Source organism: Rhincodon typus, chromosome 23 (assembly GCF_021869965.1).
Source record: "Rhincodon typus isolate 14 chromosome 23, sRhiTyp1.1, whole genome shotgun sequence".
In the NCBI taxonomy this organism is placed as follows: Eukaryota; Metazoa; Chordata; class Chondrichthyes; order Orectolobiformes; family Rhincodontidae; genus Rhincodon; species Rhincodon typus.
This window is the reverse complement of record NC_063354.1, coordinates 3,189,905-3,215,429: the sequence shown is the minus strand read 5'-3', so window position 1 is coordinate 3,215,429 and position 25,525 is coordinate 3,189,905. Positions and strand designations below refer to the sequence as shown.

The 25,525-nt window shown below is 44.0% G+C and overlaps 1 protein-coding gene across 6 annotated transcripts in view; it reads left to right on the top strand.

The window, feature by feature from the left end:
* Positions 1-25,525, top strand: part of abcc3 (ATP-binding cassette, sub-family C (CFTR/MRP), member 3) — a 116,400-nt gene that overhangs the window by 40,118 nt on the left and 50,757 nt on the right. For all 6 annotated transcript variants that reach the window (XM_048610739.1, XM_048610740.1, XM_048610744.1 and 3 more), the window contains exons 3-14: positions 362-487; positions 2,977-3,114; positions 5,919-6,044; positions 11,152-11,213; positions 12,772-12,903; positions 13,183-13,398; positions 13,917-14,094; positions 15,268-15,429; positions 15,552-15,644; positions 18,528-18,731; positions 22,737-22,883; positions 24,447-24,534. In XM_048610739.1, the coding sequence (XP_048466696.1) occupies positions 362-487; positions 2,977-3,114; positions 5,919-6,044; positions 11,152-11,213; positions 12,772-12,903; positions 13,183-13,398; positions 13,917-14,094; positions 15,268-15,429; positions 15,552-15,644; positions 18,528-18,731; positions 22,737-22,883; positions 24,447-24,534 (1,672 nt within the window). The remainder of the gene's footprint in view (positions 1-361; positions 488-2,976; positions 3,115-5,918; positions 6,045-11,151; positions 11,214-12,771; positions 12,904-13,182; positions 13,399-13,916; positions 14,095-15,267; positions 15,430-15,551; positions 15,645-18,527; positions 18,732-22,736; positions 22,884-24,446; positions 24,535-25,525) is intronic.

Genomic DNA, 25,525 nt, shown 5'->3' with positions numbered 1-25,525 from the left:
GCCCCCTTGACCTGTCCGTCCTCCCTGGACTGACCTATCCCCTTCCTAACTCCCTACCTACACTCACCTTTCCTGGCCCCATCCCCGCCTCTTCGACCTGTTTGTTTCCTCTCCACCTATCCTCTCCTCTATCCCTCTTCTATCCGCCTCCCACTCTCTCCCTATTTATTTCAAAACCCCCTTCCCCTCCCCCTTTTCTGATGAAGGGTCGAGGCCCGAAACGTCAGCCTCTCTGCTCCTATGATGCTGCTTGGCCTGCTGTGTTCATCCAGCCCTGCACCTTGTTGTCTCCTTTCTATTATCAGTGTGTTCTGTGTTAGTCCGGTGTGTTGCCTGATTACTGATTCTTTGCATTCTGCAGGGCCTGGGGTTGCTGCTATGGATTGTCTGCTGGTTGGATCTCTTCTGTTCCTTGGCTGAAGTGGTGAATAACCAAGCAAGAGCTGCAGCATATTTCATAAGCCCCTTGCTGCTGGGAGTCACAATGGTGAGCAGAGCATTGCACAGTACTGTCACTGGTACACTGCATGATGCCATGTGGTATGTCATTAGGAATTTGGAACTCTGACTAACACTCTAAGTCTGCTACACTGAGATGTTTGAATGATTCTCCATCTTTCGCCTAATTGTGGATTCCCTTCCACCTCTTGCTGTGTTCCGAAATGGCATGGTAGAGATTGTGAAACTTACTGTACCAGTAATCCTGGTATTATTAATCAGGATTGCATCTACAGCTATTCACCTTCTGATCTCGTGCTCCGTCTTGATTGTAAAGAGAACACCTCAAACCAGGATCAGCAGGCATTCGTGGGTCTGTGGATCCTGATTCATTGTGGCTGGATGAACTGTGCAGTCCTAATGAAGTGACCACTTGCTGTCAATGAGTAGAGCCCAGGCTGTCAGCAGCACCCCATGCCTCAAGTTTATTTGTATCCTCCCTATATTCATTCCTGCCAGCTGTGAATGGTTCCTGAAATTCTGGTATTGATTCCCATATTTCCTGACCTGTACATACCTTATGTCTTTAGGAAGCCGGCTGTCCTCATGACTCCAGTCCTACACAAATATTGATTCTTGACTGCTATCTGAACTGGACCAGCCAACCCCTGAGAAGATTCACTGGGCTGATTCCTGGGATGTGGGTTTTCTCTTATGAGTACAAGTTGGGCCTGTACTCATCAGAGTTTAGAAGAATGAAAGATATTCTTATTAAAAGGTAGAACTGTCTTGGGGTTTGAGAGGTTGTGTCCTCAGTGGGGACACAGCTTCAGAAGCAGTGGTCTCCCATTTATGATGGAAATTAGGACAAACGTCTTCCCTCAAAAGGTCTTTAGTCTTTGCAATCTTTCCCCAATAATGGAGGCTGGGTGACTGACTACTTTCAAGACCAGGTAGGACAGATTCCTTATCTGTAAAAGAGGCTAAAGTTATCGGGGGATAGTCAAAGAACTGGAGTTAAGGCTGTAGTCAGATCAGCCTTGGCCTCACTGAATGGCAGAGTAAGTTCTGCCAATGGACTGTTCCTGTTCTTATTTTTTGCTTTCTTATGTTAGTTGTATCAAACCACTGTAGCATTTCTAATGGTGGGAAATCAGTACTAGCTTTGAGAGTAATGCCCACATTTTGACATGAACTGAATACTAAACTAAAACCTCAGTTGGGATGAGATGGAGTTTGATTCTTTCAGACTGGGTGACACACTGAGATAGTTGGGTGAATTTCAGTTTAATGAGCAAGGGCAGGATCAGCCCCCACGGCTGATATCATTGCTAACACTGGACGAGAGGTCATTCATCAATTTGATTCTATTAAACTGGAACAGCAGGTGACCGTTCAGCCCCTTGAGTCTACTTCATGCTGACCATGATTATGGCTGAGCAGCACCTTGAATGCCATTTTCCCTCATTATTCAATATCTTTGAATACCTTTTCTCCAACAAAAATCATCTCCATTTCAATTTGAGAATTACAAATGTCCCCAGCTTCCACAGGGTTTTTTGGGGGAGAGAGTTTCTGATTTCCTCTAACCCAGTGTGAAAAGATATTCTGATATCATCTCTGAATTGTCTGGCTCTAATCTGAAGTTTATACCCCTGGTACTCCCACCACCTCATGAGAGGAAATGGTTCACATCTTTGTCCCATCAGATCAGCCAAAAGGCAAAGACTAGAGTCATACAGCTTGGAAACAGACCTTTCGGTCCAACTCGTCCATGCTGACCAGACATTCCAATCTGACCTAGTCCCTATTTCCAGCAGTTGGCCCATACCCCTCTAAACCCTTCCTATTCATGTACCCAGCCAGATGCCTTTCAAATGTTGTAATTGTACCCACTTCCCTGGCAGCTTGTTCCATATACGCACCACCCTCTGTGGGGGGAAAAGTTACCCCTCAAGTCCCTTTTTTAAATCTTTCCTGTCTCACCATAAACCGATGCCCTCTAGTTTTGGACTCCCCACCTTAGGAAAAGACCTTGGGTATTCACTATATCCATGCATCTTATGATTTTATAAACCTGCATAAGGCTCCCCCTCAGTCTGGAATGCTCCAGGGAAAAACTGTCCCAGCCTATTCAGCCTCTTCCTATAGCTCAAACCCTCCAGTCCTGGCAACACTCTTGTAAATCTTTTCTGCGCCCTCTCAAGTTGAACAGCTTTCCTATAGAGGGGCAATCAGAATTGTATGCAGTATTGCAAACGTGGCTCATCAATGTCCTGTACGGCTGCAGCGTGACATCCCAACTCCGATACTCAGTGCCCTGAATAGACAGCATTTTGGCTAAGATCTGAGAAATCCAGAGCCTTGAAGAGCTGGTGCCCTTGGTTATGAAGTGGACGAACAGGTATTCTTCGTTTAGGCTATAAAAACGTGAGTTTGTACAAATTCACAATGTACAACAGTGAGCGATAGCACCGTGATGTGAAAAGATAATCAAGGCTTGGCCATTTCTAACCCTCGTCGTTGTTGTGGTTTCAGTTACTCGCTACATTTCTCATTCAGTATGAGAGATTACGAGGGATCCAGTCGTCTGGTGTGCTGTTCTTCTTCTGGCTGATCACTGTGGTTTGTGCTGTGATACCATTCAGATCAAAGATCCTGGGGACACTCAATGAGGTAAGCACAGGAGGGCTGAAGGGCTGCCGAAATATTAATTGGAACATGTCTACAAATTTTAAATGGAATAATCTCTTCATTCTTTAAATGTGAGATCAGTACGTTCCATATCACACTGAGGATATTGTAGCCACTGGCCTGGAATAGGCAAATCATTATGGATAGGAGGAAATAGGACCGGTGATATAGTTTCAAGTCAGGATGGTGTATATCTGTTGCCCTTGTCCTTTATAGATGGTAGAGGTCATGGGTTTGGAAGGTTCTGTCAAAGGGGCCTTCATGAGTTACTGCAGTGCAACTTGTAGATGGCACATACTGCTGCTCCTGTGTATCACTGGTGAAGGAACTGAATGTTGAAGGTGGTGGTTGGAATGCCAATCAAAGAGCTGCTTTTGTCCTGGACTGTGTGTCCTTCAGTACTTTTGGAGGTGCAGCCATCCAAGCAAGTGGGGAGTATTCCATCACAATCCTGACTTGTAGAAAGTGAACAGCCTCTAAAGGAGTCGGGAGATGAGTTACTTGCTGCAGGATTCCTAGCCTCTGACCTGCACTTGTAACCACAGTTAGCATTGGTGAGACCAGTTCAGCTTCTGGTTAAATGTAACTCCCAGGATGCTGATAGTGGAGGCTCCAGTGGTTGCAATGCCATTGAATGTCAAGGGGAGTTGTTTAAGTTCTCTCTCGTTGGAGATGGTCATTGCCTGACACATTTGTGAATATTACTTGCTGCTTAGCCAACATCCAGACTGGGCTGTTAAGTGTTTCTGCATTTGGATGTGAACAAGTCACATGATGCTGAACATTATGCAATCATTAGCAAACGTGCCCACTTCTAACTATATAGTCAGCATTTTCTGGAAGATGCAAGGCTCTGTATGTGCGTGGTTGCTGTTCCATGCACAGTGATCATCAACAGTATGCCAATTTGTGGTTCTGTATGTCACTGCCGTACGTGGGCCTTGGAGGCCAGTGCAGCCGGGATTAAAATTAGAGTTAGTGTTGCTTATGTTGGAGGGGAGGGCATTAAAGCAGCTGAAGATGGCTGGGGCAAGAACACTATTCTGAAGAACTCTTGCAAAGATGTTTCAGGACTGAGCTGACTGACCTCCAACAGCCACAACTATGTTCCTGTGAGCCAGGCATGACTCCAACCAGCGGAGAATTTTCCCTGTAATTCTCATTGAATCCAGTTTTACTAGGAGCTCCTGATGCAATATTCAGCCAAATGCTGCTCTAATATCAAGCGCAGTCATTCTCCCCTTACCTCTGGAATTTAGCTGTTTTGGACCAAGGCTCTAATTAGTTCAGGAGATGAGTGGCCCTGACAGAACCCAAACTGTCAGTGTCAGTGAGCAGGTTATTACTGAGCAGATGCTGTTTGATAACGCTGTTGATGATATCTTCATCATGTTACTGATGTTTGAGATTAAATTGATCAGGCTGCAAGTGGCTTGGTTGGAATTTTCATACTTTTTGTGAATAGAATGTGGCTGAGCAATTTTCTAAATTGTCAACCACATGCCCTGGCTAGGGAAGTGGCTAATTCTGGAGCACAAGTTGTCAGTACTATTGCTGGAATGTTGTCAGGGCCTGTACCTTGGCAGTATGCAGAATCATCAGGTATTTCTTGACATCACTTGGAGTGAATACAGTTGGCTGAAAACTGGAATCTGCAATGCTGGGAACTACGGGGTCATTCACTTGGCACTCCTGGCTGAAGATGGATGCAAACACTTCTGCCTAATTTCTGGCAGTAATGTTTACCACATGATTGAGGTTGGAGATATCTTTGGAGCCTCCAGCTTCTATTAGTTACTAGTTACCCACCACAACTGATGACTTGATGTGACAGAACTTCAGAACTAAAGTCAATTATTGTATTTTTTCACCCTGTCACTTGCTGCTTCTATTTGCTGCATGTGTAATAGCTCCACCAGGTTGACATCTCATTTTTAGACCTGTTTGATGCTGCTCCTGGCACGTCCTCCTTCACTAATCAGTTTGGTGGTAGTGGTAGAGTTAGAGATGCTGGCCATGATGTTACACTTATCGGGTGGTATGGTGGCTCAGTGGTTAGTGCTGATGCCTCACAGTGCCAGGGATCCAGGTTTGATTCCAGCCTGTAGCAAGTGTGCAAGCTCCACACAGACGTTCTCCCCGTGCCTGCCTGGGTTTCCTCCCACAATCCAAAGATGTGCAGCTTATCTGGATTGGCCATGCTAAATTGCCCATAGTGTCTAGGTGGATCAGCCATGAGAAATGTAGGCTTACAGGGATAGGATAGGAGCGTGGGTCTGGATGGGATGCTCTTTGGAGGATCAGTGTGGACTCGATGGGCTGAATGGCTTGCTCCTACACTGTAGAATTCCTGGTTGATTACAATTCTGCAGTTGCTGTAGATGGTGTACAACACCTCGAGTGCCCAATTTTGAGCTGTTGCATCAGTTCAAAATATCCCATTTAGCAAGGTGCTAGTGCGACACACCATGATGGAGGGCATCCTCAATGTGAAGACAGAGCTTCAGCATGCAAACTTGTGGGGAGGAGTTGGGGGCGGGGGGCTTGAGACATGGCTGCTCTGAACCTACTGCTAAGATCACTGGGCTTGGGTTAGCAGGGCATGTTGAATAAGGCAGAGAATGGACCCTCTTGTGGTGCAAACAGGAACTTGTGTAGAATTCACTGTCTCTGGTTGAAAGGCTTTGAGCAATACTTATGCGTTTCACTGGGCAGCCATACTGCTCCATCCTGAGGTGTGAATGAATTGCTGACAGTTTCCTCTGTGTATTGTTCTTTCTCCACAGGGTAGAGTCCTTGATGTCTTTCGATTCACCACCTTCTATATCTACTTTGCCTTAGTTCTGATCCAGTTCCTTCTCTGCTGCTTCAGTGAACCTCCTCCATACTTCTCAGCAGCATCTCCAGATGAGGTGAGTCCAGCTGCTAAAGTTTGTAGGGTCTCTCATCTCTGATCCTCATGGCCTCAAAGTCTCCAATTAATTGTGGATGCCAGGAAATTCACAAGCCATGTCTAAAAGTTGTCAGTTCTACTTCGGGGGTAACATGTTCGCTGTTGAGACAGAATGCTGCAGACTCTAGATTTTTGAGCATATAGTCTAGGCTAAAATCAGTAGAGTACAGTGTGGAAGCTGCTCTGTTAGAGGTTTATAACCGAGGGAGAGCTGCTCTGTCATAAAATCAAGGAGTTAAATGCGTGGGTTAAGATTGCTTTGGGGGGTATGGGTTTCATGCCATGAGGCACTGGCACCAGGTCTGGGATAGAAATGAGCTGTTCCATTGGGACAGGTTTCACTTGAAGTATTCTAGGACCAGTGCCTTGGTGAATGAAATAACGAGAGCTGTAGAAAAATCTGTAAACTAATTGGGGGGGGTGGGGGTGTGGTGTTTGGGAGAAGGGGATATGTATATTTACAAAAACATTGAATATAGCAACATTACAGGGCAACTATTTTGGTAATGATACCCACAACGGGACAGGAAGGAACAAAGTATACAAGCATAAAACAACTGCAATTGGGGTCAAAGAGGGGTTAAAAAGTAGTAAAAAGACAAAGTTAGTGGCTGTTTACCTAAAGCTGCATAGTATTTGGAAAAAAATAAATGAATTAACAGTACAAATAGGAATGATCTTCCAGCCAGATCAGTGGAGGATTGGGAAAGTTTTAAAAGCCAACAAGAGGTAACCAAAAAATAAGAGGAAGAAACTAGCAAGTAATATAAAAACAGACAGGTAAGAGGTTCTTTTAATCTAAAAAGGCAGAGTAAAGCAAACAAGAAGTGAAACTCTTTGGAAAATGAGGCTGTGAAAATATTCTAGCAACGGAGAACCAGGAACTGGCAGAGGAGTTAAATACTTTGCATCAGTCTTCATGGTGAAGGACATTAACAGCATTGCAAAAATACTATATCAAGAAGCTGAAGTGGGTAGTTTGGGGACAGGGTGGTGATAAATAAACATAACAAACATCATTCAAGAAAACATACTAGGAAAACTAATGGGCTAAAGGACGACAAGTCCCCTCGACCTGATGGGCTGCATCCTAGGATTTTAAAGGGACTAGCTATAGAAGTAGTGGCTGGAAAAGTATCAATGTAATACCGTTCTTCAAAAAGGGAGGGAGACGCAAACAGGTATCAATAGGTCACTTAATGTCTGTTATTGGAAAAATGTTACACTGTAAAGGAGTTTATTATAAAGGATGTAATGGATGTAATTGCAGAGCACTTTGAAATACGTCACGTAATCAAGCAGAGTCAGCACGGCTTCATAAAGGAGAAATCGTGCTTGAAATTTATTACATTTCTTTTACTCATTCACGGGATGAGAGCACCACTGGCAAGGCCAGCATTTATTCTCCATCCCTAATTGCCCAGAGGGCAGTTACAAGTCAACCACATTGCTGTGGGTCTGGAGTCACATGTAGGCCAGACCAGGTGAGGATGGCAATTTCCTTCTTTAAAGGATATTAGTGAACCAGATGGGTTTATCTGACAGTCGACAACAGGATCACAGTCATCATTAGACCCTTAATGAATTCAAATTCCACCATTTGTCATGGCAGGATACAGACTTGTGTCCCCAGAACGCTACCTGGGTCTCTGGATTAACAGACCAGTGATAATACCACTAGGCTATCACCTCCACTACTTTGAAGAGTTAACAAGCCAGATAGATAAAGAGAAACCAGCAGATATAATATGTTTGGATTTCCAAAAGGTGTTCGATAAGGTACTTACACATAAGACTTAAGAGCCTATGCTGTTGGAGAAAGCGGGACAGAGCATTGGCTAATCAATAGAAGTCAGATATTTGGGATAATTGGAGCACTTTCAAGATGGCAATCACAACTACTGGTGTACCAGAGGGATCAGTGCTGGGGCTACAATTATTTACGATCAATATTAATGATTGGATGAAGGAACTGATTGCGCCTATAAGGGATATTGACAGGTTAAGTGAGTAGGCAAAATACTTGACAGATGGACTATTTTGTAGGGAAATGTGAGATTATGCATTTGGCAGGAAGAGTAGAAGAGCTGAATATTATTTAAATGAAGAAAGACAGCAGGAAGCTGCAGCACAGAGGGATTTGGGGGTCCTCATGCAAATTTCGTAATTGAGGAATTACACAACTGGGAGGAACGGTAATGGCTGAACAGGAATTTGGTGTGAGCTAGAATATGGGGAGCATAACTTTGGACAAGCTTAGGCTTTGAACAGGATAGGATGTAAGCGGATGTGGAGATGCATTGGGATACTCCAGTCTGATGAGAACAAAAGCATGGGTAAAGGGTTTCACCAGCAGATGGGTTGAGGTGAAGCATGGAGTTGTGTGATGTTAGAAGGTGGAAACGGGACATGTGGTTGGGCATTCCACCCAGGATCAAATGCAACAAGAAATGCTTCGAACGCAAGTTTAGTCTCAGTCTGTTGCCAGCAAGAGGGATTGAGACCGTAGATAGAGAAGAGGGTTAGAAAACAATGGCTTTGGTCTTTCTAATATTTACTTGGAGGAAAGTTCTCCCCATTGACTAGATGTTGGATATGCAATCTGATAATTTAGGGATTAGTTGTTGAGAAAGGTAGTGCTGTTGTAATGCAATTACAAAAAAACTAGCACCTACATTCAGTAGGTAATGGGGTGGCAAATTGATAGTAAAGGGTCACCCAATTAAGACAGAGGTGAGGATGATCATTGCTGAGACAGTACTGCAAGGTTGAAGATGTCATCTTTCATATAATCTGTTAAACTGAAGCCCTGTCTGCCCTGTCAGTTGAACATAGAAATCATCAGAAGTCACAGAACACCAGGTAATAGTCCAACAGGCTTATTTGAAATCACAAGCTTTTGGACCGCTGCACCTTTGTCGAGTGAAGTGGAGGGAAGTGCACAAGCAGAGAATTCTGTGACTTCTGACTTTGTCCAACCCAGTCCAACACCAGCACCTCCGCATCGTGGAAATCGTGCCACCGAATTTTTAAGAACGGGGAAGTTCTTTGTGGTAACCTTACTAGTATTATCCCTCAACCAATATCATTAAATCTGTTCAGTTGCCACTTGTCACATGGTTTCTGGAAACTTTGGGATGTTATGAAGTTGTTAGATCTTGGATCAACATAGCAATTTTCTTGTGTAAAGAAGATGTAACAACAGGATTTGATCTGAGTTTGTGCAAAAATGTGAAACCTCAGGAAATAAATGTTTGGAGACAACTGACTGCTGACTCACTGTCGCACATTAAAGATATAGCCGTAGTGTGTTGAGCCAGGCACTGAAGACTGTGATTCCCATCTGCCCTTATTTAGAAGGAATGCAAGTACAGGAGGAAGCCAAGCAACGCTCAAGCTTTTCTGCAATTCAGCTTTGCCTAGGCTGATCTGTATCTTAACAACCCAAGCATTTGAATCATTCCAGAATCTCATCTCCATTCAAATAAAAGTTAAGATTGTTGAGATTTTAAGTGCTTAGATTTGTGCACCTAAAATGTGGATTCCGTTTGATTACCATGTTTTTGTTGGCTGAGGAGCAGCCCAACAGAAACAGTAACAGTGAAGCTAAACTCCGTATTCTAGTCACTCAGAGTTACCAACATTAACAACTTGCGTCAATATAAAAAGTTTGTTTCAGTGAACAGATTTCTGGCAATCCCTACCCAATTATTAGAACACTAACTGGGAGATTCCGGATTAACCGAGATTTACTGGATGTGGAGGTGCCGATGTTGGACTGGCGTCGACAAAGTCAGAAGTCACACGACACCAGGTTATAATCCAACAGGTTTATTTGAAATCACACAAGCTTTCAGAGTGCAGCCCCTTTTGTCAGGTGAAGTGGGAGAGAAGAGCACACAGACAGAATTTATAGGCAGTTGAGATGGACAGCCTTCGAGAGACACAACAACACAGAATCGCTGAGCAAAAACTGATAGTCAAGTTCCATACCCATGAAAATGGCCTCAGCTGTGATCCTGGGTTCATGTTGTGTTAATGTGACCCCACTACACTGTATGTGTAAAACCTTCCTTACTGTAGTGTTTTCACACCATCACTTTGATAAATTGTCATGATCTCTCCATGTTAATTAGTTTGTACAGTTTTGAATTACTTATTACTTCGGTTAGACCCTCGGCACACCATGCTTATACCTATCATGTTATTCCAGTGTTTTAGTTTGTCTCCAGCACCACCTTATTTTTTAATTTTTTGTAATTATCTCTCTATCTCATTTAATTGGATTATAGGTCATCTTTTCGCTTGTTATTCAGCTGTTGACACTTTATTCATACCATCTAACATTCTTGGTTACCTGTAGAGACTTGTTGTCTGACACTGCACTCACACCATTTGTATGATCTTTTGATCTCTCTGCCCTTGACCTCTCTGCCTATAAATTCTGTGTCTGTGTGCTCTACTCTCTCACTTCACCTGACGAAGGGGCTGTGCTCTGAAAGCTTGTGATTTCAAATAAACCTGTTGGACTATAACCTAGATTTACTGGAATAATAACATGGATAAATTGAAGCTGGGATTGTGAACAAAAGTAGACCATGCAGCCGATCGAGATTGCTCCAGCATTCAATTAGATCATGAGTGATCATCTGCCTCACTGCTTTTTTCCCTGATTGTTGCCATAATTCCTTGTTATTATAATTCTCCAGAAATCAGTTGATTTCTGACGTTAACTTGCTCAATGATTGAGCTTCCATGGTCCTCCGGGATAGAGAATTTCCAAGATTGACCACCCTCTGAATGAAGAGATTCAGGAAAATATAGGACAAGAGTATCAGCCTGTAAAGATCTGCCTGTAAAGCACCTAAGATGTTACTTTTCACTGTACCTCTACTCGTGACAGTAATAAATCAAATCACATTCTAATTGAATAATTCTTTCAAAGAGCTGGCACAGACATGAAGGGATGAATGGTATCCTTCTGTGCTGTCCTGTACTATGAATCCTAACATAGAGGAGATGAAACTGGCTGAAGGATTGACCGATCCTGTTCTCATTTACCACAGAATCCCTGCCCTGAAGGGAGTGCTGGATTCCTCTCTAGGCTGACCTTCTGGTGGTTTACCAGGTGAGTGGTTTCCTCCTCATTACGTCAGAAGTCAAACAATCTTAATAAGAATGTGGGTATATCTCCCCTGCCCCACACCAGTGCCTGTTACTAAACACCTAGATCATCTGAGAAGACTTTTGGTAAATGAAAAGATGCTCCATCTCTCCTAATCACCCTATCATGTAGCATTTTCTGTACTTCCATTTTCTTTATCCAGTTATGGTCAAAGAATCACTTGCAGGGCTCTTCTTCTTGTTCCCACTCTGCCTCCACCCCTTCTGTTCCTCTCATCAGTGTCTCTTGGTGACATCATCTGGTGACATTTTCATATTTATGCTAACAATGCCAGCTATACCTCAGCACTGTCTTTCTCAACAACTCCGCTCCCCTTAAATTATCAGATTGCATATTCAACATCTAGCTAATGGGAAGAAGTTTCCTCCAAGCAAATATTAGAAAGACTAAAGCCATTTTTTTTATCCCTCTTCTCTGTCTACAGTCTCAATCCCTCTTGCTGGCAACAGACTGAGACTAAACAATGTTCGAAACATTTCTTGTTGCTTTTAATCCCAGATGGAATGCCCAACCACATATCCCATTTCTACCTTCTATCATCACACAACTCCATGCCTCACCTCAACTCACCTGCTGGTGAAAGCCTTACCCATGCTTTTGTTCTCACCAGACTGGACTATCCCAATGCATCTCCACATCCGCTTACATCCTATCCTGTTCAAAACCTAAGCTCGTCCAAAGTTCAGCTCCCCATATTCTAGCTCTGACCAAATTCTGATCACGCAATACTCCTCCTCCCAGTTGAGTAATTCCTTGATTGTGAAATTCTCCTCTTTATTTTCAAATCCTTCTAGGTCCTAGCCGTTCCAATTTCTGCAAACATCTACATCTCTACTGCCCTTTTGAGGTCCATCTCAATCTCTAGCAGTTTGGCTCTCTGCACATTGTAAATTTTAAATGCTGCACCGTTTGTGGTTGAGATTTAGTTGCATAGGTTCCAAGCTCTGGAATTTCCACTGTACACCTCTCCATTTCTCATCTTTGCATTCCTCCTTTTAAGACATGACCTTATACCTGTTATCCATGGTCCAAATTTATTTGATGCTCCTATGAAGTACCTTGGGACAATTAATGTTGGGAAAGATGCTTTACAATTGTAAGTTATCAATACAAACCAGCACCAGTTTTATTGGTCTGCAGACTTCATTGACTGCTGCAAGCAAAGTCCTGTCAAGCCCATTAGCTGGGAGCTGTATGTATGGATAAATTCCACTAATCAGCATCAGAGGGAAATACGGGGATCAGCGTTCATCTGATTAAAATCAGTCTTGATAGGAATTAACTAGTTCAGGTAATAGTTCGGTGCGAGTCTGAGTTTTATATTTCAGTACAGTGTCTCTGGCTCTGATGGTCACTCGCTTGTGCTGTCTCTTGCTCGCGTGCGCTCTGGCTATTGCTTGCTCTCTCACACTGTCTTGCTCGCCTGTGCCCTTGCGCGCTCTCTGTCTCTCTTTCCTTTTCCCTCTCTTCCCCCTCTCTCTCATGCTGTTAATATCCACAGAATGGCCATACAGGGTTACAAGCGACCCTTGGAGGACAAAGATCTCTGGTCACTGAACAAAGAGGATAGATCGGATGTTATTGTGCCAAAACTACTTCATGAGTGGGAGAAACAGAAGCTGAAAGTGAAAAGGTAATTTTTTTTTCTCTCTGATACTTGGAAGTGTGGTACAGGCTGGAATCTAACCAAGGGGTTTGGGATGATTTATAAATGGAGTACCAGATACCTCTGAATGAGTTACAGACTTGAATCTAATTGAGGAGTTTGGGGAGGGTTTATATTTAGAATAACTGATCCTTGGAGTGAGTTACAAACTGGAATCTAATCAAGAGATTGGGTATTGTTGATGCTTTGTGATTAGTTTCTGCTCAGCAGTGAGTAATCGCCTGTTTTATGTCCTTTCTTTGCCAGTAAACAAGAGGTTTTCTACACCAAATGCCCAACTGCATATAACATCACTGACGAGGAGCCTCATGAAGCTGAGGTCCTATTTCCCAGCAAGGGGGACCAGAAGAAACCTTCATTTCTCATAGCATTGTGCAGAACGTTTGGTCCTTACTTCCTCGTGGGATCGGCACTGAAGCTGTGCCAGGACCTGCTGTCTTTTGTCAATCCCCAACTTCTCAAGTATGATGTTTGGATACTTCAGGGAATTTATTAAATGTTCTTTGGACTGTAAATTCTCTCCTGACCCTGTCTGAGTTAGTGGGTTCAATTTTAATCTGCTCTATCCAATGGTAAACTACAGGTTCAGATCAACTCAATTTACACCCCAATCCAATATGTGTCTCCCTTAGGGTGTAAAGTGGGTGCTTCATTCCAACCTCTCAGTTTTTTACCAGTTGGGGTAATTTACAGTTATTCCTCTCCAGGTGAAATATTTATAGACTCTGCTGCCTTCTCGAGCCTCTCTGAAAGAGATGACCAGGAATTCTCATTGGAGGACTGCACCCCAGTGTTTGATTTCACTGGGTAGCTCCTGGGTACAGGATGAAGAGGCTAACAGGAGGCACAGTGGAATTCAATCACTTTGAGTTTAAAAGAAATCTTGAATGTAAAGAGAAGATGAGCTGATTCCTCTTGTTTTGCAGTTGCTGGTTCTATTTTAGTTCCTGACACATTCTCCTGTTTTTTTTTACATCCAGCATGTTGATTTCCTTCATCAAAAGCCAGGAATCTAGGACCTGGTGGGGATATAGCATCTCATTCTTGATGTTCTTCTCTGCCGCCTTGCAAACCCTCATTCTCCACCAGCACTTCCAGTATTGTTTTGTAACGGGCATGAGGCTACGGACTGCCATCATTGGAGCTATATACCGCAAGGTGAGACAGCTACAGTGATCTTTCACATGGTGCAGCCCACATTTTCGGGCTGATAATCCAGCATGCATCATTCAATCCCCATTCTGGCCAGTTGGAACATTTAAATTCAGACAAGTAAATAAGCTTTTAAAAATCATGGAATCTATAAAAGTGACCAGGAAACAATGGAACCGTCAGAAATATCCTATTGTTTCACGATAACCTTTAGTGAATTCAGCTGAGCAGAATTTATATCAGTTGTGGATAGCACTGGGATAAACTCCAGTTCTTAATTTCCTGTTGGGATTGGTATCATTGTATTGTTGTAATATTTATTGTAATGCTGTTCATGGGAGCTTGCAGTGCACAATTTGCTGTCTTGTTTCTTTCAGCCATCAGTAACTACATTACAAAGTACATTATTGACTTTGCAATGCTCTATGGTTTTAGTGTGCTAGCTAAATGCAAGTTATTTTTCTTTTTGCTTGTGCTTCAGTGCTGAGAGTCAGTACCAGTAGAAACCTCAGGAGAGACATGTTGTGATTAAGGTATACTGCTACCTATGAAGAATTCTTGCTAAGTGTGTAGTTAAAGTGCCTTTATGAGCTGAGGCATAGAATACAAGAGAAGGAGGTTATGCTGGACTGCATGAAACATTGGTTAGGCCGCAACTGGAAGACTGTGTTCAAGAGGGTGCAGAAGAGATTCACTAGGGGTTTTGCTGGGCTGGAGAGTCTAAGCTATGATTGGTTGGGCAGGGATTGCTTTCCTTGGAACAGCGGAGGTTGAGAGGGGACCTGACAGTCATGTATAAGATTTTGAGGAGCATAAATATGGAGGATAGGATGGTATTATATTCCACTGGAGGAATCAGTAACTAGAGAGTATAGATTAAAGGTAAGAGATAGAAGGCTAAGTGGGGAGTTGAGAGATTTTTTTTACTCCTAAGGTTGGTAAGAGTCTGGAATTCACTACTTGAAAGGGTGGTTCAATCAGAAACTGTCATAACATTTAAGCCGTATTTAAATATTCACTTTGCTTGCCATAGCCTCCAGGGCTATTGGCCTAAAGCTGGAAAATGAGATGAGTGTTAACAAATCTTTGTCGACTGCTACTGACATGATGAACCAAATAGTTTACCACACAAGAGGTGGCCATGATTAAGCCCATCATTATTTGACTTTTATTTTTCAGTCTCTGGTCATCACTAACTCAGCTAAACGTTCATCCACTGTTGGGGAGATTGTGAACTTGATGTCAGTGGATGCTCAAAGATTCATGGATCTCACTGGCTTCCTCAACATGCTGTGGTCAGCCCCACTTCAGATCTGTCTGGCTCTTTACTTCCTGTGGCAGGTACCTCTTTTCCCTGATTTCCTTCTGAAATAGTGAAGTGTGCAGCACAGCGAAGAGTTCAAGTTTGGGTTTGATCTTTGAAGAAACGTCAAGACTAACGTGGTGTCTGTCTCCTTTCCCAGTACCTGGGACCTTCAGTTCTGGCTGGTGTTGCAGTGATGATTCTACTGATCCCATTCAATGCAGTGATTGCCATGAAAAGCCGAAGCTTTCAGGTATGTCACAAAAACTCTCTCAATCCTTAATTCTCTTCCACAGTACCTTCCTCCTTCATCCCTTCGCTCAGAATACTTCTCTATTCATTGTTTATTCACCTTTCAATCACACATGTACAGTCTGTGTCACCTTTTGTACTTTTGTTTTCAACTTCAATCCCACCCACTGTCCCTTCAGCTTTATTTGCTCCATCAGTCTCCGATGGATAAGAAGCTGGTTAGCAGACAGGAAACAAAGAATAGGAGTAAACGGGTAGTTTTCTGAATGGCAGGCAGTAACTAGTGGGGTACTGAAGGGATCAGTACTAGGACCCCCGCTACTCACAACGTATCTTAATGATAAGGGAGATAACTGTAATATGTTCAAATTTGCAGACGACACAAAGCTGGGTGGAAGGGTGAGCTGTGAGGACAGATGCTTCAGAGTGATGTGGACAGGCTGCGTGAATGGGCAAATGCATGGCAGATGCAACATAATGTGGATAAGTGTGAAGTTATCCACCTTGGTAGCAAAAACGTGAAAGTCAGTTATTAACTGGCAATAAATTGAGAGCGGGAAATGTGTGACGAGATCTGGGAGTACACCAGTCGCTAAAAGTAAGCGTGCATGGTGGTAAAGAAGACACATGGTTTGTTGGCCTTCATAGCAAGAGGATTTGAGTACAGGAGCAGGGATGTCTTGCTGCAATTACAGAAGGCCTTGGTGAGACCAAACCTGAAAAGTAGTGTGCAGTTTTGATCTCTGTATCTGAGGAAGGATTTCCTGGCTATGGAGGGAGTGCGGTGAAGGTTTACAAAACTCCATCCTGAAATGGTGGAACTGATGTATGAGGAGAGATTGGATCGATTAGAATTATTCACTAGGGTTCAGAAGAATGAAGGAGAGAATTCTAATGGAACTAGACAAGTTTGATGCAGGAAGGATTTTCCCGATTTTTTTTATGGGGATGTCCAGAACCAGTGGTCACAGTCTAAGGATACCAGGTAAAACATTTAGGACTGAGATGAGATAGCACAGTGTGGAGCTGGAGGAACACAGCAGGTCAGGCAGCATCAGAGGAGCAGGAAAGTTGACATTTCAGGTCGGGACCCCTCTTCAGAAATGCGGGCGGGGGAAGGGAGCTCTGAAATAAATAGAGAGGAGGGGTGGGGCTGGGGAAGGTAGGTGGGATAGTGATAGGTGAGTGCAGGTAGGCAGAGATGGGGATTGGTCAGTGAGGTGGGCGGAGTGGATAGGTGGGAGAGAAGATGGGCAGGTTGTGTCAGGTCAAGGAGGCAAGGATGAGAGGGAGGGTTGGCCACGGGACGAGGCCGGGTTGGGGAGATTTTGAAACTAGTAAAGCCTACATTGAGACCATTTGGGTTGTAGGCTCCCAATGCGGAATGAGGTGCTGCTCCTCCAGTTTCCGGGTGGCATCGTTGTGACACTGGAGGAGGACCAGGATGGACATGTTGTCCAGGGAGTGGGAGGGGGAGTTGAAGTGGTTCGCGAATGGAAGGTGTTGCCGTTTGTCGCGAACAGAGTGCAGGTGCTCTACAAAGCGGTCTCTGATCCTCCAGTTGGTCTCACCGATGTAGACGAGGCCACATCAGCGGATGGGCAGGTGAACATCTGTCTGATGTGGAAGGTTTTTTTTGGGTCCTTGGATGGAGGTGAGGGAGGAAGTGTAGGGGTAGGTGTAGCACTTCCTGCGGTTGCAGGGAAAGGTACCGGGGGTGGTGGGGCTAGTGGGCAGTGTGGAGCAGACAAGGGAGTCGTGGAGTGAGCGGTCTCTACGGAAGGCAGATAAGGGTGGGGAGGGAAATATATCCTTGGTTGTGGGGTCAGATTGCAGGTGGCGGAAGTGGCGGAGAATGATACGTTGAATCTGGAGGTTAGTGGGGTGATATGTGAGTACAGGGGGGATTCAGTTTTTTTTGTTGTGGGGAGGGGATGTTAGGGCAGAGGTGCAGGAAACACAAGAGATGCAGTCAAGAGCATTTTTGGTCACCGGAGGGGGGGATGTTGCAGTCCTTGAAATAAGAGGACATCTAGGATGTTCAGGAGTGGAACGCCCCATCTTGGGAGCAGATGCAGCGGAGGCAGAGGAATTGGGAATAGGGGATCGCATTCTTGCAGGAAGGTGGGTGAGAGGAGGTGTAGTCTAGGTAGGTGCAGGAGTCGGTGGGCTCGAAATAGATATCAGTTTTGAGATAGTCGAACCGCAACTTATCCCCCCCCTTCAGTGATTGAAAATGCTTTCAACAGCATCTCTTGCGTTTCCCGCATCTCTGCCCTCACATCCTCTCCCTGACTCCAGCATCGGCAGTTCTTACTATCTCTAGAACTGAGATGAGATATTTCTTCACCCAGAGAATGGTGATCCTGTGGAATACACTACCACAAAGTAGTCAAGGCCAAAACATTGTGTGATTTCAAGAGGTGTTGGATATAGCACTGGAAGAAAAAGTGCTGGAGATCACAGTGGGTCAGGCACCATCCATGGAGAAGAGAGAACGCAAGTTAACATTGAGTCTAGTTGACTTTTCATCAGAGATCTGATGAAGAGCCATCTAGATTTGAAATGTTAGCTTGCTCTCTCTCCATGGATGCTGCCTGACTGGCTGTGGTCTCCAGCAGTTTTTACTTTCAGTACAGATTCCAGCGTTTGAAGTAATTTACTCCTACATTGGATATAGCACTTCAGGCTAAAGGGATCGAAGGATATGGGGGATAAGCAGGAACAGGCTGTTTTGAGTTGGATAATCAGTCATGATTATATTAAAGTCCTGATCCGCCTTTGAGATGTGTAACCACCCACCCCTGCCTTGAGATGAGCCTGGCGTGTGATACAGCTGCCATCTTTTGCAAGCCACGTGATATGATTATGATGCGTATTGTAGGTGCAACAGATGCAACACAAAGATTCTCGGATTAAGCTGATGAATGAGATCCTGAATGGTATTAAGGTGCTGAAGTTGTATGCTTGGGAAGCGTCCTTCGAGCAGAAGGTCGTGGGCATTCGGCAGAAGGAGCTCAACATTCTGAAAAAAGCTGCCTACCTCAATGCCCTCTCTACCTTCACTTGGACAACTGCCCCCTTTATTGTGAGTACCTGCTCCTTTACAACTTTATTTTATCTTCGGGTTTCTCCCCAGCGGAAAGTTGTATTTCTGTAGTGCCTTGACATTACAGAACACTCCATTCTGCTTCTCGAGAGTGTCACTGAACTATAACACTGAGCCACACAAGGAGATGTTAGGAGAAGTGACTAAGGGCTTCTTTAAAGAGGTAATTTTTAAGGGGCCTTTTAAAAGAGAGAGACAGAAATAGCTAGATAGACAAAGGTAGGGCACAGCCACCAGTGCTGGAGTGATGGAAATCGAGAATACCTAAAAGGCCAGCATTGGAGGAGTTCAGTGGCCTGTGTATGGCTGAATGAGGTTGCCAAGGTAAGGGACGGTTTTGAAAACAATGTGATCTATTTCAATTCAGGCATTGTTCTTTATAAAAGGACCAGCTATTGATGGAAAACTGGTTTCACAGCTATATCTCCTCCTAGGGAGCCATTATCCAAGTGTTGGCAGTGGTTATTCAAACATGTGGTTATATGGGCGACAACCCCATTCCTATCAACACAATAACAAAGTATTTTCCTTTTTGCTGAATATCACCTGATGAAGATCAAGAACATGATCCTGAGCTCACTTCCCCTGACATCCCTCCTGTCTTTACAAAAACACCCATAGCACTGAGCCCAAATGTTATACACACTGCTATCTGTAGCACACTCAGTCCCAAGTGCGGATCGACAGGAAAACACACACCTTCCTGAGAGAGGAATTCACTGGGACAAAATTGATGTGTACATTATTTGTGTAAGCTAGAAAAGCATATTGCGGAGAAGAGAATCAAGGGTTAAGGTGACAGTTGAAGGATGGAAGGAGGTTTGAGTAGAACATGAACTGGTTGGGGCTGTACACTGTGGTAACATGCCTACCTCTAGGCCAGATGCTACAAGTCCTAATGTATGACCTGTGTTTGTAAAGTATCCAAACAAGTTAAGGAGCAACTTAAATCCTTTCAATATGCCCCTAATGGCAGGCAGGAAGACTGGGGGAGTTTCCCGGTCTGCTATCCTGCAGAAAGCAACAGTAAAACACTGTAGAACTTTGCTAAATATAACATGGATCAGTCCAATGGGGAGAGAATAGTGTAGTTGTATTGTTGCTGGACTAGCGATCCATGTTCATAGAATCGCAGAATGGTACATTACAGAAGAGGTCCTTTGGCCCATCGAGTTTGCCCAAAAATATACTATTTCATACACTCGTCCCACTGTCCTGCACTAAGCCCATAGTCTGGATTGTTATGACACTTCAAGTGCTCATCCAAGAACACTTGGGCACCCCGCTTCAAAAACCACCAGGGCTTTTGAATTCAATGAATAAAGGAACAGGAGTAGACCATTCAGCCCCTCGAGCCTACTCAGCCATTCATTAAGTTCATGGCTGATCTGTGATCTAACTCCATATGCCTGCCTTTGGCCCATATCCCTTGATACCCTTGTTTTAATGAAAATGTGTCTATTTCAGATTTAAATTTAACAATTGAATTAGCATCAACCACCATTTGAGGAAAGAGTTCCAAACCTTCACTACTGTTTGCTTGTAGAAGTGCTTTCTAACATCCCTCCGGAAGGCCTGGCCCTAATTCTTAGACTATGCTCCTTGACTCTAGAATCTTCAATCAATGGAAATATTTTATCTTTATCTACCCTGTCTTGCCCTGCTAATATCCTAAAGACCTCAATTAAATCACCCCTTAACCTTTTGAATTCTAGAGAATATCTAGATTTGCCTGTCCAGTTAAGATCATGAAACCATTGTCAATTCTTAAAAACTCATGTGGTTCATTTTTGCCTTTTGAGAGAAGAGAAACTGCTATCCTTATCTGTTCTGGCTGACGTGTGACCCTAGACTTAGCAATGTGTTTGACTCTTAAATGCCCTCTGAAATGGCCAAGCAAGCCCTTCAGTTTTGCCAACCACTAGAAAGTGTCAAAGAAGGAATGAAATTAGACTGACCTCCTCCTGACATTGCCTTTTCCAGTGTCTCAGTCAATGGCAAGCACAGCCCTGTTGACCCTGCGAGGTCCTCCTTGTTAACCTTTGGGGCTAGTGCCCAAAACTGGAAGCACTATCTCTCAAACTAGTCAAGCGACAGCCCATTGTAGTCATTTCTCAGAACAATACCTTAAAGACAATGTTGCCAGACACAACCATCCCTGGATATGTCTTGTGTAGCCAACGCAAGGGAACCTCCTGCCGGTTACCAACCCCTTGGCTGATGAATCTGTACCCCAAAATGTTGGACAACACTTGTTTTAAATTTATTCACAAGGTCAAGGTGAAGGTGTCACTGGCTAGGCCAGCATTTATTGCCCATTCCTATTTGCCCAGAAGGCAGTTAAGAGTCAACAACATTGCTGTGGGTCTGGAGTCAAATGTAGGCCAGACAAGGTATGGATAGCAGTTTCCCACCCTGAAGCACATTAGTGAGCCAGAAGGGTTTTTCTGACAATTGACAATGGATTTGTGGTCATTATTAGACTCTTAACTCCAAATTTTTATCGAATTCGAATTCCACCATTGGTAAGGCCACATTTGGAGCATTGAGTACAATTCTGATTGACCTGTTCTAGGAGAGATGTTGAACTGGAAAGGACGCAGAGAAGATTTTCAAAGATGTTACCAAGGTTTCAGTTATAAGAAGAGGCTGGATAGGCTGGGACATTGTTCCCTGGAGCATAGGAGATTGAGAGGTGACCTTGTAGAGGTTTATAAAATCATGAGGGGCATAGATAAGGTGAATAACCAATGTCTTTTCTCTGGGATAGGGGAATCCAAAACTAAAAGGCATAAGTTTAAGGTGAGAGAGGAAAGATTTAAAAGGGACCTGAGGGGCAACTTTTTCACACAAGGTGGTGTGTATGTGTAACAAGCTGCCAGAGGAAGTGTTAGAGGTGGGTACAGTTAACAACAATTAAAAGGCATTTGGGCACGTACATGGAAAGGAAAGGCTCAGAAGGATATGGGCAGAACACAGGCAAATGGGACTTGTTCAGTTTTGAAACCTGGTTAGCATGGACGAGTTGGGCAGAAGGGTCTGTTTCCATACTGTATGACTCTGACTCCCCAAAGCCTGTCTACCACCTACAAGACACAGGTCAGGTGTGTGAAGGAATACACCCCATTTGGCTGGATGGGTGCATCTCCAACAACACTTGAAGCTTGACGCCATGCAGGCAAAGCAGCCCACTTGATTGGCACAACGTCCACAAACATTCACTCCCTCCACCGTCGACACTAGTAGCAGCAATTGTAAAGTCTACAAGATGCACTGCAACAATTCACGAAGCCTCCTTTAGCCAGCACCTTCTAAACCCACGACCACTTCCATCTAGAAGGACAAGGGCAGCAGATACGTGGGAACTCTATCACCATCAAGTTCCCCTCCAAGCCACTCACCATCTTGATTTGCAAACATTTCACCGTTCCGTCACTGTCACTGGGTCAAAATTCTGGATTCCTCCCTTAAAGCATTTTGGGTCTACCTACAGCACATGGACTGCAATGGTTCAGTAAGGCAGCTTCCTGCTCACCTTGTCAAGAGTAACTAAAAAGAGGAAAAAGATTGGATCAGATTAGACTGTTGCCCAGGGACCTCCCCAGCACATGAGCCCTGGGTTTCCAATTTATCTCAGAACTGATATCTCTTACTCGGGCACTTTCCAAAGCCACTTTGCAGCAAGGTATACCACTGGCTGTGTGTCTGGTACTTGTCAGCTAGAAAAGGCCCTGGCTAATCCCAGTCACTGCTGAGTTAGTTCATCTCTGTCAAACAGAATTACTAAACATACACAGTCTTATCTTGAATGTTTCATGGGGACAGGTAGAGATAGCTCTAATTTACAAGAGTAGAGGGAGTTTTACTGTATATCTAATCCTATGCCGTACCTGCACTGGAGCGTTGGTGGTGGTTTAATGTTGGAAAGTATTCACTTCCACTGAGCCTTCAACATAATGTTGCCTTGTTCTTGTTCCAATACAGGTTGCCTTGACGACCTTTGCGGTGTATGTGACTGTTGATGAGAATAATGTATTGGATGCACAGAAAGCCTTTGTCTCCTTGTCTCTGTTCAACATCCTCCGGTTTCCGCTCAACATGCTGCCTCAAGTTATCAGTGGTGTGGTTCAGGTGAGACCTTCCTTAGGTCCCAGCATCATGTCCTCTTGCACTGTTCAGAGAGAGAGAGAGAGAGTCCCATTGGAAGTGGCAAGAGAGGAACAAATCCCTTTTAGCCTGTAGAGTTAAAACAGAGGGCTGAGAGGTGACCAGGTTGCGTTGCTTTTCATCCCAAAATGTTTTGAGCCAATTTCTAAACGGCATTTAGTATCACAATGTGTCAATCATGGGAGTCGAGCGAGACACAGCTAGTTCCCCTGTGGCCAGCCAGTCGTTTTAATAATAAAACAGGAAGTGCTGGAGAAACTCAGCAGGTCTAGCAGCATCTGCAGGGAGAAACAGATTTCACATTTCAAATCGGATCTGTACAGAGTGAAACAAAGCAGAAAAAGGAGAAACTCAGCACGTCTGGCAGCATCTGTGGGAAAAGAGCAGAGTTAATATTTCAAGTCAGATGACTCTCCATCAGAAATGTATTTAGTGAACTTGTTTGAGAGAGCAAAAAATGGTCAGGGCGCTTGGGAAAATATGCCTGCTGCTCCAGAACATCATACCGTAGGGTCTTTTTCACCTGAGAGCAGACAGGAACTCTGTTTATTATCTCACCCAAATGCTGACCACTTGACCAATGCAGCACTCCCTCAGCACTGACCATGGGGCAGTGCGGTGCTCACTCAGCAATGACCCTGGGACAGTGCAGCGCTTGCTCAGACCAGGTGACAGAGTTACGCACTGAGTGGTCACAACCTGTTTTATAGTAGTTGAAAAATAATGGGTTGCAGAGAGTTATTTAATTTTATCTGACCTCTCCTACTGGGACTTTACTGGAAGCCAGGGTCATAAGGTTAGCATGCAGCAACTTTTATTTCCTGTCCCCCTCTATTCTCTGCCTGATTGAGCTGAACTGAGCTAGCGTCAATTTGGAATGTCAATGACATAAACTGACAACCTCGTACTGGAGCCTGATACCTTGCATGGGGAAATTGTGGCAAATCACGAATGATCAGACCTAGCGAAAGGCTGGGCTGATGGGTCATTGACATCCTACTCATGCCATGTGCAAATCAGCCAAATTCAGTCAGTTTCAGATCTGAGTTTCATTTCATAAGAATTTTCGGTATAAGTTTGATATAAATGATGAAGTGAGGTTATAGTAATATAACTTTTGACCATTCGGGAAGAAGCAAACAAAAAGATTATCTGGCCAGTTTGTCTCTATGTTCAGTCACATACTCTGTCCTCCCATTGAATTCTCCAAAATGGGAGAGAAATGGGATAATTCAGGAAGAACCCTGGGGGAATTCTTCTTGCTTTCTCAAAGCAACTAGCAAAGCTTCAGGAAATTGAGTAATATACTAATCAATTAAAATATCCTCAAACTGCAAACTCCCTCCCCTGCCTCACAAAGACCAGATCCCCTTAAACGCCTAGTGTTCTGTTCAAAAGCCAATGTTTCTCCAGAAATATAGAAAATTTCTTGATATTTGAATTATTTAATTGTCCATTTCCTCTTTCTGTCTCTACATCTGGCCCCTGTTTGTGGTCTGCATCCATTGTACTCTCTTACTTTCTCAGGCCACAGTTTCATTGAAGCGATTGCAGAACTTCCTGAGTCATGATGAATTGGATCCCACAAGTGTTGAGAGACAAAAGACTGCAACAGGTAGTTCTCCTCTGTCTGAACCTGCCTGACTGTTTATTTGCATTAAACCACACATCTTGAAATATTGCAGTCTCTTGAGCAATCACACCCCTTTTCTTGTGATTTGTCTTTTTTTTTCTTTTAATCAATTTCTTCCTCCATTCCTCTCTTTTTTAATATCTTTCCTTCCAAATCCCTGTCCCTCTATTTCTTATCATCCATTTCTCTTTCTGTCTTTTTCTCCTTTCTTCATCTCCCTTTTTCCCTTCGAACATCTGCTGAGGGAGATCACCTTCAAGCCAGATTGCTGTGTTTCATTGTGGGCTAAAAAAACTCACATTTGCTTTGTATCAGTTTGTTGCTGACATATGCTTTGGTTTTTATTTTGGAGGCCTGAGGTTATGTTTGCAAATATCCTGCTCATACCGAAGAATTTTCCTAAACTGACAAAAGGGAACCACCTTGTCCGTTTCCCCTCCTGTTTGTTATTTCATTGTCAGAGATTATGATGAGGCTTTGCAGGAGGTCCAGATCCACTTTTTCTTTATTCAATACGGGTCCCTTCAGCTCAACTGAAAAACCTTTCCCTTCTCTCCCTGAAATCAACCTATTCCCAATGTAAAGTAACGTTTTATCCCTTCCCCCCCCCCACTCCGGCCATCCTCCTCTCTTCTCTCTCTCTCTCTTCTTTTTCTCTCTCTCTCTCTTTCTCTCTCCCTTCTCTTCTTTCTCTCTCTCTCTCCCCCTCTCTCTCTCCCTCCCACTCTCTCTCCCTCCCTCTCTCTCTCTCCTCTCCCTCCCTCTCTCTCTTTCCTCTCCCTCCCTCTCTCTCTTTCCTCTCCCTCTTTCTCTTTCCTCTCCCTCCCACTCTCTCTTTCCTCTCCCTCCCTCTCTCTCTTTCCTCTCCCTCCCTCTCTCTCTTTCTCTTTCCTCTCCCTCCCTCTCTCTCTTTCCTCTCCCTCCCTCTCTCTCTTTCCTCTCCCTCCCACTCTCTCTTTCCTCTCCCTCCCAC